General features: G+C 39.7%; 1 protein-coding gene across 16 annotated transcripts in view; it reads left to right on the top strand.

Moving 5' to 3' along the window:
* Positions 1-5,971: 5,971 nt before the first annotated feature.
* cadpsa (Ca2+-dependent activator protein for secretion a) overlaps positions 5,972-16,312 on the top strand; it is a 159,830-nt gene continuing 149,489 nt past the window's right edge. For 15 of the 16 annotated variants that reach the window (XM_069514032.1, XM_069514022.1, XM_069514040.1 and 12 more), the window contains exons 1-2: positions 5,980-6,107; positions 6,193-6,595. In XM_069514032.1, coding sequence (XP_069370133.1) covers positions 6,245-6,595 — 351 coding nt within the window. In that variant the 5' untranslated portion in view covers positions 5,980-6,107; positions 6,193-6,244. Of the gene's footprint in view, positions 6,108-6,192; positions 6,596-16,312 lie in introns of all 16 variants that reach the window. The other variant, XM_069513966.1, reaches the window with a different exon arrangement.

Below are 16,312 nucleotides of genomic sequence, written 5' to 3'. Positions count from 1 at the left end.
AACTCTATAAAGGCGGCTGCCAACTAAATTTTTATATATACATATATTTTCTTGTCTTCTATAAAAAGTTTGTGGATGTAGTTTACTTTGTGTAAGTGTTTAAGATTTAAGAAAAGTTGTCTGGTTGTGGTCTACTATTACTCCCGCAACATTGAGATAGCTCACCTGCCTGCTTGTCAAGCTTTCAGGCCATTAACTGGCTTTAAACCTGTTTGTGGTATGAGCAATGTCAGTGACAACGCCATGCATTTTAAGTTAGCTGGGTTTAGCAACATGCCGTCTAGCACCCATTACCCCCGGGCTGAAAGAGTAGCCCAAACTGCTTAACACATTCTCAAACAGCCTAACCCAACCCTGGACCAGATGAGCTACAGAACAAAGCCCATCGCTGCAACAGGGGCGGCTCAGTTGATGATAGGATGGCAGATCCATATCAGAGTTCCCATGTTGGAAGCGAAACTGTCAGCCATGATCATATACAAGTAAAAGACGGCAAAGCCAAAAATGCATGTGAGTACTTCTACAACCCCTGATACTCTGCCCACCCATTTCCAGCTCTACATACGAGACAGGCCATCAGAGTCATGCAGTTTAGGGAAGAAGTTGGAAGAAAGCTGCAGAAGTGGTGAGAAAATCAGTAGAGCCAGTCAGGATGGAAAATGGTGCAGTGATGCACAGAAAAAACCTGCAGGCTGTTCCAGAGGGCATAGAGCCAGGAGCATCTATCTAGAGAGGTTCCGACACAGCCATTCAACATTCCAAGTCCAGCACTGGTCCATAGGGAGGCATGATCAGGCCTGGGTCGGCCACCACCAGAGACCATACTAGAGTTTCTCCTGTGGCCTTCTCCATCACAAGGCACAGTGAGACTGACCTTGAGGTCATGAGGTAATACTACATCTCAGGTTCAGAGACACTTAAGACTGAGTCTTGTACCACCAGCCAGTACATTTTACATTAGACTTTGAAAAGTCCCCATCTAGAGAGGGACAATATAGACTTTTGAGTTAAAATGTTCATCTTCAGTAGGAACAGCAACTACTGAGGGCAGAATAATCCCTACATCGCTGCTGGCAGAGGGCAGTCTACCCCAAAGTCATAGTTTTCCAGTCTATTGTGTCTGTTAAATGTTGTATTGATACACAGTAGGAGAGTTAGAATTCTTAAGGGTTACATTTCCTAAGCAAAGTGGGGCATGTTCCTTTCGTAGGCCTTTTGTGTTTCTAAAAGGGGTAGATGAGGTGAGATGCACTGATGTACTTAAATGCAGCAGGTTACCATGGTTGCTCATCAGTGACGTCATTAGACAACTTCATCATGCCAATGGCTAGTGAATGTTTGTGAATAAAACCCATGTTAATCTAACTGAGGCATCAGTGACATTGATTAACGTAATACTTTGGACTAAAATGCAACTGAACCACCAAAACACTTCATATTAGACCCAAGAGTGTCTTAAGCTCGTGCTCTAGTCCAAATCAATACGTTAACTGTCATTTTCTGCACCATCCCACAGCCCTATGAACAGTGACTGTGCTGCTAAAACATTTTATTTGACCAAATTCAGGCAGGTCTAGATTATCAGGTTGTCCCCCTGGTGGTCATTAAGTTATATTGTAGTTACACTAGTCTCCATGTTGGTTGCTACTTGATCAGGTGAACCATCATGCACTGAGCACTACTCCCCTTCTTTCTGTATCTCTGCCCCCCCACATTCATTTATTTATTTTACTAAATGTCACTGACTTAGTGTTCTTTGTGTTTATTATTATCACTATTATATGAATTGTTGTTGCTATCATTACATTTTTTATTATTGTTTCCATTATAAAAACTAGTCAGAGCTGATACCTGATGGTACACAACTGTTCCTGGTCCCTCTCTCCGCTCTCTCCTCCCCCTCCCCTCTTTCTCTCTCTCTCTCTTCTCTCCCCTTTTCAACCCATCTCTCCTCTCCTCCCCTTTTTCTCTGCTCACCCCAATCGGTCAATGCAGACGACCGCCCACACTGAGACGAGTTCTGCTCGGGGTTTATTCCAGATCCTGAGGGAGTTTTTTTTCTCTCCACAGTCGGCAAACTTGATCAATTGCATGTGTGTGATAGTTTGATATCAAATGTATATATTTTGAGATTATTTCAGTAAATATTTGAATATGTTTGGTATTTTGTCTTTTCATGCTAGGCTGTGAGCTGGTTAGTTTAGTTAGTCAGTTGACCAGGTTCTTTTTAAAATAAATCCATATTGACTTGAAAACATTTGGCAGTATAGTTGCCCAGAGAATATTTCTTTATGTTTGCATACAGTATTTACTTGCACCTGTCATGTAAAGGAAAGAAAATAGCCACACAGATAAACACAACTAAATGTAATCATCCTTCTTTATATGATTTGTTTTTAGTTTGCAAAAAAAAAGATTTCTCAGAGAATAATTCATTGATCTTGATAAAAAATATGATGATGATATGATGAGAGCCTGTATCTGGTGCTGAGAACCCTCATGATGTCATCATGATAGAAAGGAGATTAGGCTATATATATATATATTGTGTTATATAGAAAACAGCCTCCAAGAGAGAAGTAAAGAAAGACAGGAAAGGATGAACAAACAGACTTGATAAATATATGTTTACCACAGTGTCACAGTGGGTTTCCAATGATGAATAATGGGGGAATTATGCAGAGAATTATACAGAGAAATATTTGTCATGATAGGATGAATCATTTACTCCTGAGTTGGTAGCAATTTTTACATCTTTTAAGATGTAGATTTTTCAAGATTTAAGATATAAGATTTAAGAATGTCTCAGCAGTGTAGCTCAGTATATTATAATTATTATTAGTGGTAGAGCAGTAGAACAAATGCCATTTGCATCAAATCCTTGAAAAGACAGCTGAAAGAGAGAGGAGAACAGATTTAAAGTTCAACGGCATCAACATGATTGATGGAGATTGTAGTATAGTTAATGTAGTGGGCCTATTGTGTTGTTGCATAACTGTATTTACTGTATCCTTGTTTTACTTATATAGATTTTACTTCACAACGTTGTAGGTTCCTTGCCAGAGAAGAAGCAAAGTGACTAAGTGCTGCAATCAAGGGATCCTTCATCAACATGACAGTTTGACACTGTGGTTTACTCAACTCAGCCCCAACACATTTTCATCTGGATAATGCTAGTTTCTATTGGGTGGCTCTGGATTGCACGTGGTCCAATGACCAGCCCACATTCACAGACCGTTTTTACTTATTTTTCCCATTTTAAAGGATTTTTTCTCCACATTCTGGTGTAAGGTTTGTAACAGAAACCTGTACACAATACAGAACATCTTGATTTCCATGGACCAAGGGGATGTGTCCATTCAAGGCTGGATTAGACATTACATGGTACAGTTCGTCTGTATCCTGGCCGAGGAAAAAAATCCTTTGTGATGTTGTTGTGGCTCAATCCAGACTAGAGTACGAATGATGGTGCAAAGCAATTTGAACTAGATTAACAATATGGGATTGTATTATTTTTTAGTTTTAGTAACATTATTTATAAATGTATATGTTTCAGTAAATAAGGGATTGGAAAAGTGTTGACGTCTTCATATAATATTCTTGTTGTTAGATTGCAAATGTGTGTCAGCAGACAATGACCCTGTGCAAAATTCAAAATAATGACTGATTTCAGAAAACAAGTGTTATAAATGATTCTCTCTGATGTATAGCAGACTGTGATGCCATGCAGTATGTTGATTGCTAATGTTTGTGTTGTGTTTGTACCACAACAGAAAGTTAGTTAATTGTAAAGATGACAATTACTTTTTTTTAAATTGTGTGTAGCTTTGATAAAGTTGAGAATTTTCTTAGAATTTGATACAATTAGTAAATAGTTGCAGTGACTTTGGGCATTGATGGAGCTGCACACAATTGCAAATTATTGGGGCCATTCAGTTTGTCTTCATGATGTCATGTTGTCTGCAAGAAGCAAACAACATGACATCAACACAATTTTCTTTCCAGATTTTACACTCTGTGTACAATGTTTGCTGAAAACAGGTCCAGCCACAGGACATTTTCTTTGACCATGTTTATAATCCAATTTACAATTCACAACAAAAAAGCTATGTGTGCATTTTTGTCCAGAGTCCCATATAAAGCAGAGCCTCTGGTCATCTGGTCACAATTGATGAAACACTGGAAAAGGATCCAAATGCAGAGACACAATGATACAGTTAAGATTTAGCATACTGAAGAAAACAAGGCTTAGAGGCAGATGGGTGGTTAACCAAGAAAATGAATGGAAAGGGTGGCAGGCAAACAGGAACAGACGACAGGAGTCACAAAGGAGATAAGAGGACAACACTGTGTACAAAAGCAGACAATCAGACAAAGACTGCCACAAAGGGCTCAAAAATTGTAGGGTTGGGAATGAGGAACTGATATGAACCCATCCAAGATGCAGTGAGACGTTACTTAGCAAAACCTTTGAGATGAGAAACTTTGTATTTGTTTAACACACAATTATTCTGAAATTTTACACAGAAGTTAATGTTTTCTGTTGTGTTATGACAGGTGTTATCACTGGTTGACCATATGTACATATATATACATTTGTGACAAAATGAATTAGGCTAAGGAATAACACACAGCCCCTTCATCATCCATATCATAGATAACTGAAAATATCAGGTGTTAATATACACATAAAAAAAATCTTGATTACTTATGTTAAATCATAATTTTAAGATTTTTATAATAATTAGCTAGCCTACAACCATTGCGCTAACTACATTCATATGGTAAATTGATATTGATATTCTTCAAATAAATGTTTATTAAATATCAAAGCACGTGGTTCATTAGCTCAGAGCACTTTACAGTAAAGAGTAAAGTTGATGCCTTGTAAAATTATAGAGTGAAAGGGTTAGCCCTGCTAGGGTTAACTTTAACCCTAGCACTCACATTAAAGTAATCTCAAAAACAGCATGTTATCACCTAACAACATAGCCAGGGACTTCATGATAAAGCAGCACTTGATTTGTGCTTTTATCTCCAGTAAAATGTACGGCTACAGTGGACTTTTTAACAGTAGACAATCATGCACTTACACATCGCAAAGTCAGTTGCAAGAGTTTTATCCAAATCAAAAGAGACTGCCCACATCACCCCTGTTCATTAATCTCTACACTGGCTGCTAGTAAGCCAGAGGATTGATTTTAAAGTTTTACTGCTGATTTTGAAATCTCTTAATGGAGCTGCTCTCAAATACATAACAGACACGTTTGTCCAGTTGAACCCATGTGAGACCTGGGTAATCAGTGGGGAGTGGTCTGCTAGCGATACCCGGGGTAAAAACTAAACCAGAGCAGCTTTTAGTTACTATGCAGCACAGCTCTGGAACCAACTGCCTGATGATCTTAGGAATGCTCCAACCATTACAATTTTGAAATGCCAGTTGAAATGTGTCTTTAACTATAATGTTCTAATTTTATACTACCATTGTATTTGTATTCTATGAAGGAGAGAAATATGGGGAGAGATATACAGCTGAATATACTGTTTATATGTACATATGTTATAAAATGTAAATCATAAGCTCTTATTAAGAACCAGCTGCAGTCTCTCAAAAATCCATAGGGATAGTAAATAGAACCCTATTGTTAACATATCAATCATGTTCATGTTTTGAACATTTAGTCATCAATGGTTTGATGAAATGAAGCTTTTCTTGTGAATCCAGGCTGCTGCTGTAAAGATGTGACCTCCTCTGACTCAACTGGCTCATCAGGTGGCTGTTCATCTCTTGTGCTCGCAGACTGATCGAACTGATCCCAGAGCAGCCGGGGATCGGGTTTCAGCACCGCGGTCAGCTCCCGGCCCTGCCTCTTCCTCCCGCAGGCAGCAGAGCATCAACACATCATCATCAGTCCCCGCTGCGACCCCTCCCCCTTCGGATCTGCTCCCATGGTTAATCCCTCCTCTGTTCCGCTGACTGGCAGAGTTGAAAGGTCTGGAAATCACGATCCCAACTCCACACCGTCACTTGCGTTTGTCTTGCCGAGACCGACTCGTCTGGAGACAGTGTTTCCCTTCAGGAGCAACAGTCGCTCATCAGTCAGGTTGTGCGTCTCCACAGCAGCTTCAGTCGGATCCCTCCCTCTGTGCTCGTCTCTGCAGCTGATCGGTATTTTTTTTCTACTTTTACAGTTGTACTTTTACTGCAGGTAGGTCTACTCCACACTTCAACAGCCTCGGCATCATGTTGGACCCGTCTTCCAGCGAGGAGGAAGGGGATGAGGTACTGGAGGTGGAACGCAAAGAGGTGTCGGCCCCGAAAAGCCACGGAGGAGCCCGACTGTCACCGGGGCGAGCTGCCGACGGCCACGGTGGAGGAGGGCTCCAGCCGCGGGGCCGCGGGAGCGGCGGTGGTCGACCCTCCAGCCCCAGCCCGTCAGTCGGCAGCGAAAAGGAGAAGGAGGACCTGGAGAAGATGCAGAGGGAAGAGGAGGAAAGGAAAAAGAGACTCCAGCTCTATGTGTTTGTGATGCGCTGCATCGCTTATCCGTTTAACGCAAAGCAACCTACTGACATGGCAAGGAGGCAGCAGAAGGTAAGATCATTGTTAAAAAGCAGAAAACCCCAAACCTAACTTCGAAGCTGTGATTTAAATACACCTTTCACTCCTACTAGGCTCGTCCAGGATACATGACACCAACTGTTGCTTCCGGAGTCGCACCATGTTGGCTCTTGGTCGAGCAAGAAAACACTATTTAGTTTACTCAGCCTCATAGTTAGAGTCGAATCTACAGCTCACAGGCTTCTAAATGCTCAGCACACCGCACGGCGATCCAATACTTTTATTAGAGAAGGTGGTTAATAGACAGGATGGAGGATGATGCTGCACAGAAAGCCTCTATGGCGGTAACTTCACAAGTGCAAATGTCGACTCCACAGGCAGTCGTTTTCCGAATGAAAATATTTTCTTTTGTCCCTGCACCCAGCATCTTGTAATGACGAAATCAAAAAGATAGAATCAGAAGCTGCTAAAAGGTGAAAAGGGTTTCAGGAGCAACGTGATGTGTTGATCCAAACTGAACAGGCAGGCTAAAAGAGGGAGAGAGAGAGAGAGAGAGAGAGAGAGAGAGAGAGAGAGAGAGAGAGAGAGAGTATGCACATTCATTTTGTTCCCACCCATTGTAGTAGCTCTTACATATGAGAATTGCCTCTGGGCGTAGACGCATCATTGATGTTTCCCCCTCCTGCTTGTCTCAAGCCAGCACGTGAGAAATAGCTTCTCTACACCACTCACCGTGTCATTGTGTGTCGATCAGTGGTGATGTAAGGGTCTTATGGGAAAACTGCTTTATAGGGTTAACAGTCCAATATATTACCTAGGTTGTGTTGTCAGTTATTGTCTGTTATATTTCAGAGACTCTATGACTTTGTTGTGACACAGACACATTCTTGTTGTTGGATTGCAAATGTGTCTGCAAAACACCACTGGTCTGTACTGGAACTGCAGTGAGGATGGTGTCAACATACTCATAAAAAATTAGTTTGTACACTGTGTGATGTGCAGTGTCTGTATGTTACTTGTCACATCATAAATGTGATCAGACAAATGTGCCATTGGAAATTGTTACAATCAAAGTTTGAGTTTAGCCTACATCAGTCTAAGTAACCTGAAAGCAAGAGCAACTGCAGACTGTCATTGTGTCTGCACCAGTGATTCAATGAGCTACACTCACAGACAGCACTCAGTCCAATACACCATTTCCACATACAGTAGCTCTGTCTAGCAGATTTGCTGTATTACATTGAAAGATTTGTAGTAGACTTCAAACAGACTGTCAAAAATCCAAGGTTCAACGGCACATTTAGTCAACAGTAGCATGTTAGCTGAGTGACACATAGAGTATATGCATAGGTTCATACTTTATCTTTGAACAAAATATTTCACAAAACTAGATGCAAGGCAAACCTCCTCAGTTGTTTGTTGTTGTGCATTACAACTTTTGTCCTGTTAATGCTCCGAGTTCATATTTATTAAGACTGAAACATTGACAAAAATACCTTCTCTCCTATGATTGTGATTGAACACAAGAGGGCCAACTCTTCATGTTATTTGGAATAATGGACACAAAATTGTGCAAAGACAAGGATAAATAGCTTCAAAGTAGCTAAATAATGTCTCAGTTGTGGTTACATCTTTAACTACTGCTTTTCTCTTCCTCTCTTTTCCTCTTGTATCAAACCCCAATTTTCGTGGGACTTGTTCTGCTCTTCAAACTAAGATTGATCACAAAAACATAAGATGCGACAGGACACATCACGCTGGATTGAACTGGTTTAGTGGACATTACAGTTGTATAGAATACAATGCAGCTCAGTGGTGAGATGCAATTGGTCTATGAGTTTCCTGGGCCACTAATGGTGCCATAAAGACAAACAAACCTATGAAATAGAAACACTGTCAAAATTTGACAGTTTTCAATTATTTATTGGTTATAGATGTGGTTATGAAGAGGACGGTCACTGGTTCCAGACCTGGATCATAGTCCGCCTAATAGTGACCTCTGCCCTAGAGGCTTCAACACTGCACTTAACACATGGATGCCCTTACTAAGCACGGGTTCAGACAAAAAACCTCACGTGAAACCGCTCTTCTTTCACAAGGGGCAAAAGCAAAACACCTTTCTAGAAACATACCTGTGTTTATAGTTTTACAGGGAATCATCACTGTCTGTCAGCCACTTACTGAAAAGAAAGAAAATTGATTATGTTGAGTTAACTCAAACAACTTTGTATTAATTCTGCTGTAAAATTAAATCAACAATTAAGCCAGTTTCAGCAGAAACTGTAAAATGTGCACACTTAAAAATAAAGAAAAAATAGTGAAGTCCCTACTAAGTCCCACTAAAAACCTGTTGTCTGATTCCAACATCAAGTTTAACGAGAGATTTTTCAAGTAGAAGCTAGAAATTCAGTACAGGAGCAGAAAAACGGCCCAGAAAAACATTATAACAAGTTGACAGACACATAGACACCATGCAGTTCTCCTCTTCTCCGGTTAATGGATGGGAATCAGGTTACAAAAGCTGTTTGTGTCAATAAGGAGAGAAAAAACACAATTACTACTCTTACTACTTGGAACGATAGTTCACCAAAGCGGAGTGGAGTCTGACCCACGTCCGATCCTGTTCAGGAGCAGTGCAGTGATTGAGGGTCAGCTGGCATGTGTTGACCCACTTACATAGACCCCCGGCAGACAAGATCCGAGTGTGTGTGGTTCCGAAAAGAATAGGGTAGAAGATCAGCGCCAAAATGAAAAACGCCCTCCAAGAACACAAATCAAAAACATTTTGTTGAACTCTGGTTTGCTTCCTTGTTCCTGCCTTCATATGTAATGTAATTTTTGGTCACTATACAATGTCACAAGATGAATGTCACTATATACCTTTAATCTGCACAATCTGCACTATAATCTATTGTATGTTGAAGGTAAAGAGAAACATAATGTACTGATGATTACAACAAGTTTAACACAACAATGACGAATCAAACAATATACTCAGTGTGTTTCCAGCAGTATGATGTGTATGTCTTAAAAAAATAAATAATAATAAAATAATAAAAAAATAATAATCTTTTAAAAAAAGGCAATCTGACAAAAAGGAAACATAATGGTGTCAAATCAGAGACAAATATCTTTTTTTTTTAAATTGTAAACGATTTGGACAGAATATAATGGTGTCAAATCAGAGAGAAATATCTTTAAAAAAAAATAGTAAACGGTTTGGACAGAATATAATGGTGTCAAGAGTAAGAAAAACTGTGTAAAGGAAAAAGAGACATGTAATTGCAAGGCAGGGCAAGATAGAGGGAAAGTCCCAGTTCTAAGGCCATCCAAAGCAACCCAAGTGTTTGGAGGCTTTCCAGGGGTAAACTCAAGTCCAACGTACCAAAGTAACCCCGGTGCTTGGATACTTTCCAGGAGGGAAGTTCACGATGTCGACAATCCACAATAACCAATAAGCTTAGGTCACGACGTCAGACCATAAATGATAGATGTAATGATAGACCAGTCAGATAAGTAACAGGCGTGGCCCTAAGGATAGATAAAGCGGAACATCACCACTGTTAGTCAGAGTTTTTCTGGTGCAGCTCAGGCTCGCTACTGAATGCTCTGGGGTTTTTTGTCGACAATAAAACTTTGCTGCTTTTAAGTTGACTTCTCCTGCTTTTTATTCAACAGAATTCTTGGACTTTTGGACCACGAGTGGAACTTGGTTTTCACCACAACAAATTGCGTAAATAAAAAATAAATTTATAGAACAAATAATTGTGGTTGGGGTGTCCTGACAGCTGCACAGTTGTGATCCACACCACATTACTTCATCATCCCCCAGTTTGACCTTTGTTTCATGTCAATGGCCCCTTTGCTTCGTCAGTACCGTCCACTAACAAATAAGAAGGTATAATTTTAATTAGGAAAAACATCTCAAAAATGTCAAAAAGGAGTAATAATTGACTGAGCTTGCAGTTAGAGGTGACCTGTCAAGAGTCTCTTTTCCAATGGCATTCCATAGACAGAATTCTTTTTTGGGCCCCAGAGAGTAGTGCAGTTTGCTGATGTAAGAAATTGGCAGTGATGCTGTGGTCTAGAGTAGTAATAACTCCTATCACTACAGCTATGACAATGTTGTACATTTTGTTATTTTGTTGATCTACATGCCACATCTGCTGCACTTCGGTCTGTCCTGGGCTTTTTGTGGTAGTTTTTCCTTACTCTTGTTGAGGGTTAAGGACAGAGGATGTGGCATCCTGCTAATCCCTATGAGACAAATTGGAATTTGTGAATATGGGCTATACAAATCAAATTTGATTAATTGATTGAGGTCCAAAGCAGGAGTGTCAGAGCTCGCCCTGCCTCCATCTTAATCTGAACCCTATGGTTGGACCAGTGCAGGGCTAGAGTGCATCGAGGCCAGAAAGGGGCGTGCAGAAGAATCCAAGAATAGCCATTGATGACAATGAGGAGGTGGGTGATCCGGTAACTGGGAAAGTAAGAGTAGACTATGGCAAGTGGTTTACCAGAAGGAGGAGAAGGAGCAGTCTACCTTTCAGTCACACTGTGTGGATATTTCAAAGGGATTGATTGGGACTGCAGACGAGGACTGGCAGCCATGTTAAGACATGCTGTGTGTTTGTGTTGCTGTTTAGTTTTCTCAGGTTTGTTCTTGTGTTTTTGAGTTGGATTTCCTGTTTTCATCTACCTACCTATCTACAAACTGGAAAGTAGCCTTGTTATTTCTCATTAAATGGTCTTCACTGTGCCAATATTTGCACAATTTTACAGTGAAGGAACTTAACAGATGAACTGACAAAGAAGACTTGGAGCATGAAGACTAAATTCACACAGGAAGCAGGGATAATTGGACACAGGTGAAACACTTCACGGTGTTGAACACAAAGGTAGGAAAACAAGCAAAAGCAGTATGGAAAAAACAACAGACACACTAAGGAAAATATATCAAAGCAAAACCGGAAATAGAGAATAGAAAACATGATTGAAAAGCCCCTTAAGAGTAGCAAATCAAATCAAATTTAGTATTGACAACTAGGTACTCACATAATTGTACATGTGTACACAGTGAATATATGTAGCTCCTGAAGATACCATGACCTGGATGGGTAAGAGTCAGATATAGTCTGGTTGTATAATAATGCAGTAATCACTCTGGATACTTATAGGTCTATACACGTTGATGGGTATCGCAGCCTGTGTGATCTCAAAGCAAAATAGTTCTTAGTTTGCATCTTTTGCTAAAATTCTGAACATTTTTGAAAACATTAGGATGGAATTGGGTGTCAGTGGAAATTGGTGAGATTGAAGAAACATTAAGCAAGACACAGCACGCCCCAGTCAATGGTGCTATTGTTGTTATTTTGTATCTGAAAGGCCTTTACAAAAGATCTGGCACAGTATTTCTTTTGTATTAACCTCTGCCACGGAGCTAATGTTTTCTTCAGTTTGTTTGTTTGTTAGCAGAATTTCACTGAGTGCAATTTGGTGCAGATCTGATTAAATATCTGCATCTAGTAAATTTAAAGGTGCGTTCATAATGGGATTGTTGGGCCTTGGTGTAGGTATGCAATCTATTGAGTACCATTTTAGTTTTATTTTAATACGATGTCGTTTTGCTATTTTGTGAGTCACAGGTAGTTTCTCCTGACCCTGGTAGCTGCTGAAATGGGGCAAACAGTGCCTGACTTGTACAGTGTTTACTATCAGGTTAAGCTCATCTTCATATTAATTTAATCTTTTGCACAGAAAGGGCACTGGTGAGAGCACAACACCCCTACAGTGCTGACTAAAGGTCTTGTTTTTGTCTGTATGTGTCATCATGTTATTTTGGTGCCATCATGCTACACTGTATCCTCTTCATTGTCTCCATGAGACTCTCCCCCACAGGGAAATGGATGATGGTTTCATGTGCAGCGAGGGGCTCTCCATAACATCCTCATTCATGATTGTATTAACATATTTGTTGTTTACAGCCACTTGCCATAGAGTCCCATAAACATATATGTATAACCTTGGTGAGTAAAACTTAATTCTGATTTCATATTTCAACATTAGATTAGACATTTAGTCAAACATTATACCTGAACAATTTTGATATATACAGTATATGATGCATTTATATATTCAGCTATCCAACAGTATATAAAGTAGGAAAAAGTATCTTCACTTCGAGCCGCTTCAACATTAACTCATTATTAAGTTGTTAATGCATCAATAATCTGATAATATAAAATATATAATAATTAAACAATAATACATGCTGTACTAAAGCAATGGCATCATTGAAACAACTGATGTATATTTGCATAGCAACTTCATTTCTGTAATTCTCATGCCCGACAACAGACAGCCCAGCTTTCCTCAATATATTTCTGCAGAAGGCAAATGTGAAATGATGATTAAAAAACTGTTGAAGGCATGGCATTCACCATCCAGAATGCTTGGTTGAGGGTAGTACAATTAGAGTTAATACAATGTAATTGTGGGTTTATAACAGAACTGAAACTCTGATCTGGTGTACAACATGTTTATCCATTACTCCAGCCATTACATACACACCCTTAAATTCAACCTTACGAATTAAAGGGAACATTACTTCCTGCATTATCTCAGATAGTTTTCAGTGGATGTAAATTGAATTCACTCAATAAGGATGCATTTCTTAAGGATATCAGGATGTTATTATAGGTGTTTTGACAGAAAACAAGATGCAACGTAAGGTTGGGAGGTGGAGTATGTTGACACAGGTACAAGTGAGAAGAGAAAACCCCATCCAGTGTAAATACTGTACAACAGTTCATAATACTAATGACTTACAATATTGGATTAGTGCTTGTATGTCTTTGATTCACTAACAAAACAGACAGATTGTGATCTTAGAATGGAGAGAAGGACATAAATATTTCATCATCAATTCAAGCAACCTTTAAAGAGAGGAGGGAATTGTTCTTGAATACAAGCCATTCACAAAACTATCACTATTCTCTGTTTTACAAGAGAAGATGGTGAGGTAGACAGAGAATGGAAGTCTAGAGAAAGTCTTCTCAAACACATTTGCCAGTCAGCTGGGAAGTGGGTGGTACTGCACTGGGCTTGAGATGATGTGGGCTGAAAAGAGATGAAGCCAGTTTCTTTAATGTTCAAACCGGTTTAATGAAGACTTAGTTTCAAACATTTGTACTTGGCAGAAGTAGGTAGGCCAGCAACGATGAACACAACACTGGCACCTAATTAGGTTTATTATTGTGACTGTTTCCAATTTGCACATCTAGCAGACACAGAACAGCCTTTAGAGTTACATTTGTGTTGATGCATGTGAGTCCAATATTCACTCACTTTTAGCTGTTACTGTTTACAATTACCTTGTTATTGTCACCATGGACTCCCGGGGGAAGAATCTGGCTCTGTAGCTGCTCAATGCCCCACTATATTCTATTCTTTACCCACAGTTATTACCTCTGCCAAGGAGGTTACCCTTTCAACAGTGTTTGTTAGTCAGCAAATTAAACAAAAACTGCTGAACTGATTTCCATGAAACTTTGTGGGAAGGTGGAACCAGGCCCAAAGAAGATCAATAAGATTTTGGAGTAGATCTGAATAAACTGATGGATCCAGGATCAAATGTTACTTTTTTGCTATGTTTTCCCACAGAATTACTTCAATCTATGACGTACTGGGCGTGCATGTGCACGTACAGGAATTGTGCTCTCATGCACATCAGATTCTGAAATGACAGTTACACAGACTGGAGAATAAAAGAGAAATTCTTGTGTGAGAGAGAGAACTGCATTATATGCTACTTGCAGCCTCACAACTTTATGGACTGTAGTTTGAGGGAAAACAGAGCAAATCGGGCTGTAGGCAAAATGCAGCAACAAGGCAAAACACCAAGTTCAAGATCTCTTGTGTGTTTATAAGAGGTGTGTAACCTGAGGTTTAAATGATTTAAAAGTAATCTATGATGATAATAAGTTCAGCAGGGTCACTTCCTCTTCCCCCTCTACTATGGTGAGCAGCCTGCCTCATAGAACAGTGTCTAGTGGTCATGGCATTTGTACATTGGACTCCCACTGAACCTATCTTATTGGCTACAGGTGCAATACATTTTTAATATGAAAATGTTGTTGTTTTAGACTCTTGCTGCCACAGTCTAATTTATTTATATATTAAACACTGCTTTGACATGGTGAGATGGGGCATTAGCCTTTGTGGAGCTATGCACTCTCAGAGTGTCCCTCTAGTTTTCTATATGTTATTGGAAACGTCTTCCTGTGCATGTGGATATAAGCCATGAGATTGAACCAAAACTGTATAGATGAGACAAGCACAGGAGGTAATTCCACTTTTCTTACTTTCATGCAAGTGCAAAAGTTTCAGTGTAACAAGGGTAGAAAGCTTTCTTTACTATTTCAACCTTCAGTGCTTTATGTTCTCCTCCCGCACTCGTCTTTATGTGTCTGAACACACACATTCAGACGCCTGTATGCTGTAGAAAGAGATTAGAGACACTGTTGATATCATGCATAGCAAATGATTCATGCGATTGTTGACTTTCAAAATCACAATAATTTGTTTTCTTTTAAGATCTATCAAACAACTACAAAAAAATTCCTATTAACAGTAGACAAAATTATAGAAACCCCAGAGGGAGACACATGTGAGGGATCACTCTCCCAGGTCGGATAAAAGTGTGATAGACGTTATAACACCAACGTTAGTACAGTGACAAATCTGACCGGTTTGCAGGACAGACGGGACAGACGGATCTATTGATCAGTCAGTCAGCATGTTTACAACTGTTATTTCAATATTATCTTATAAGGTAAAGCGTAAGGTAAAATACATGAGGGCCACTTAATGCTAATTCTAAACAACTTATGTGAAGATTTTGAGGTAGGGTTGTCACAATATCAGATTGTCACTAAATAATTGTGTCCTAAAAAGTTCACAATAATCATATTATCGCAATATACTTTGAAAAACAATAATAATAATGATTAGTGTGTTTAATCTTTACCATTGTTTGGTCCCTGCCCACTCGTCTCACTGCCTGCTGTGCAGAAAGGGGTTTCCTCCTGAGGGCACAGACAAGCCTCAAACCATTAAAACCACACCTGAAACAACAAAGATATTCCTGAAATCAAGCCGTAAACAGATCCCCCCGACACTAAAAAGTTCTCAGTTCTGTCACTGTCGGTGTGTCTGGCAACACAATAGCAGGCGGTTAAAGAAAGGATAACCTTTTTGAAATATGCCACCACAAGGTTCACGTCGTATTTGTGTGTGAGAGTATGTGTGCTATTGTTATAGGAGCAGATAGTGGCTGCAAAATTCAGGAGGACACCATGTAGGCTGCTAATAATGATAATGATAATGATGAAAGCCTTGTCAGATGGCCAGCTGTGTTCATATACAAACACACACCTACACAGCACACACATGAACATACACCACATGCTTCAATGTATGGGGTCCCTATGACGCATCCACTCACATGAAGCACTGAATTAGTTGTAATTAGATTGAGCGTGAGTCACCATATCTTTCCAATCTATTGTGAGTCTAATATGAAACTCATCTTTGTAGTGCCACAGGGCAATTAGTATGAAGAGTCCTTGGCCTTTCAGACTGTCGACAGCAACTTCTCCACAAGCTTTCACCTGTGAGGTCATGAACAATGCAATGAATGAAATGATTAGCCTTCCAGGCCATTACATTCAGCACACAAACAATCACTGC

The sequence above is a fragment of the Paralichthys olivaceus genome, chromosome 2 (assembly GCF_024713975.1).
Source record: "Paralichthys olivaceus isolate ysfri-2021 chromosome 2, ASM2471397v2, whole genome shotgun sequence".
Lineage (NCBI taxonomy): Eukaryota > Metazoa > Chordata > Actinopteri > Pleuronectiformes > Paralichthyidae > Paralichthys > Paralichthys olivaceus.
This window is presented reverse-complemented; position numbering and strand designations above follow the sequence as displayed.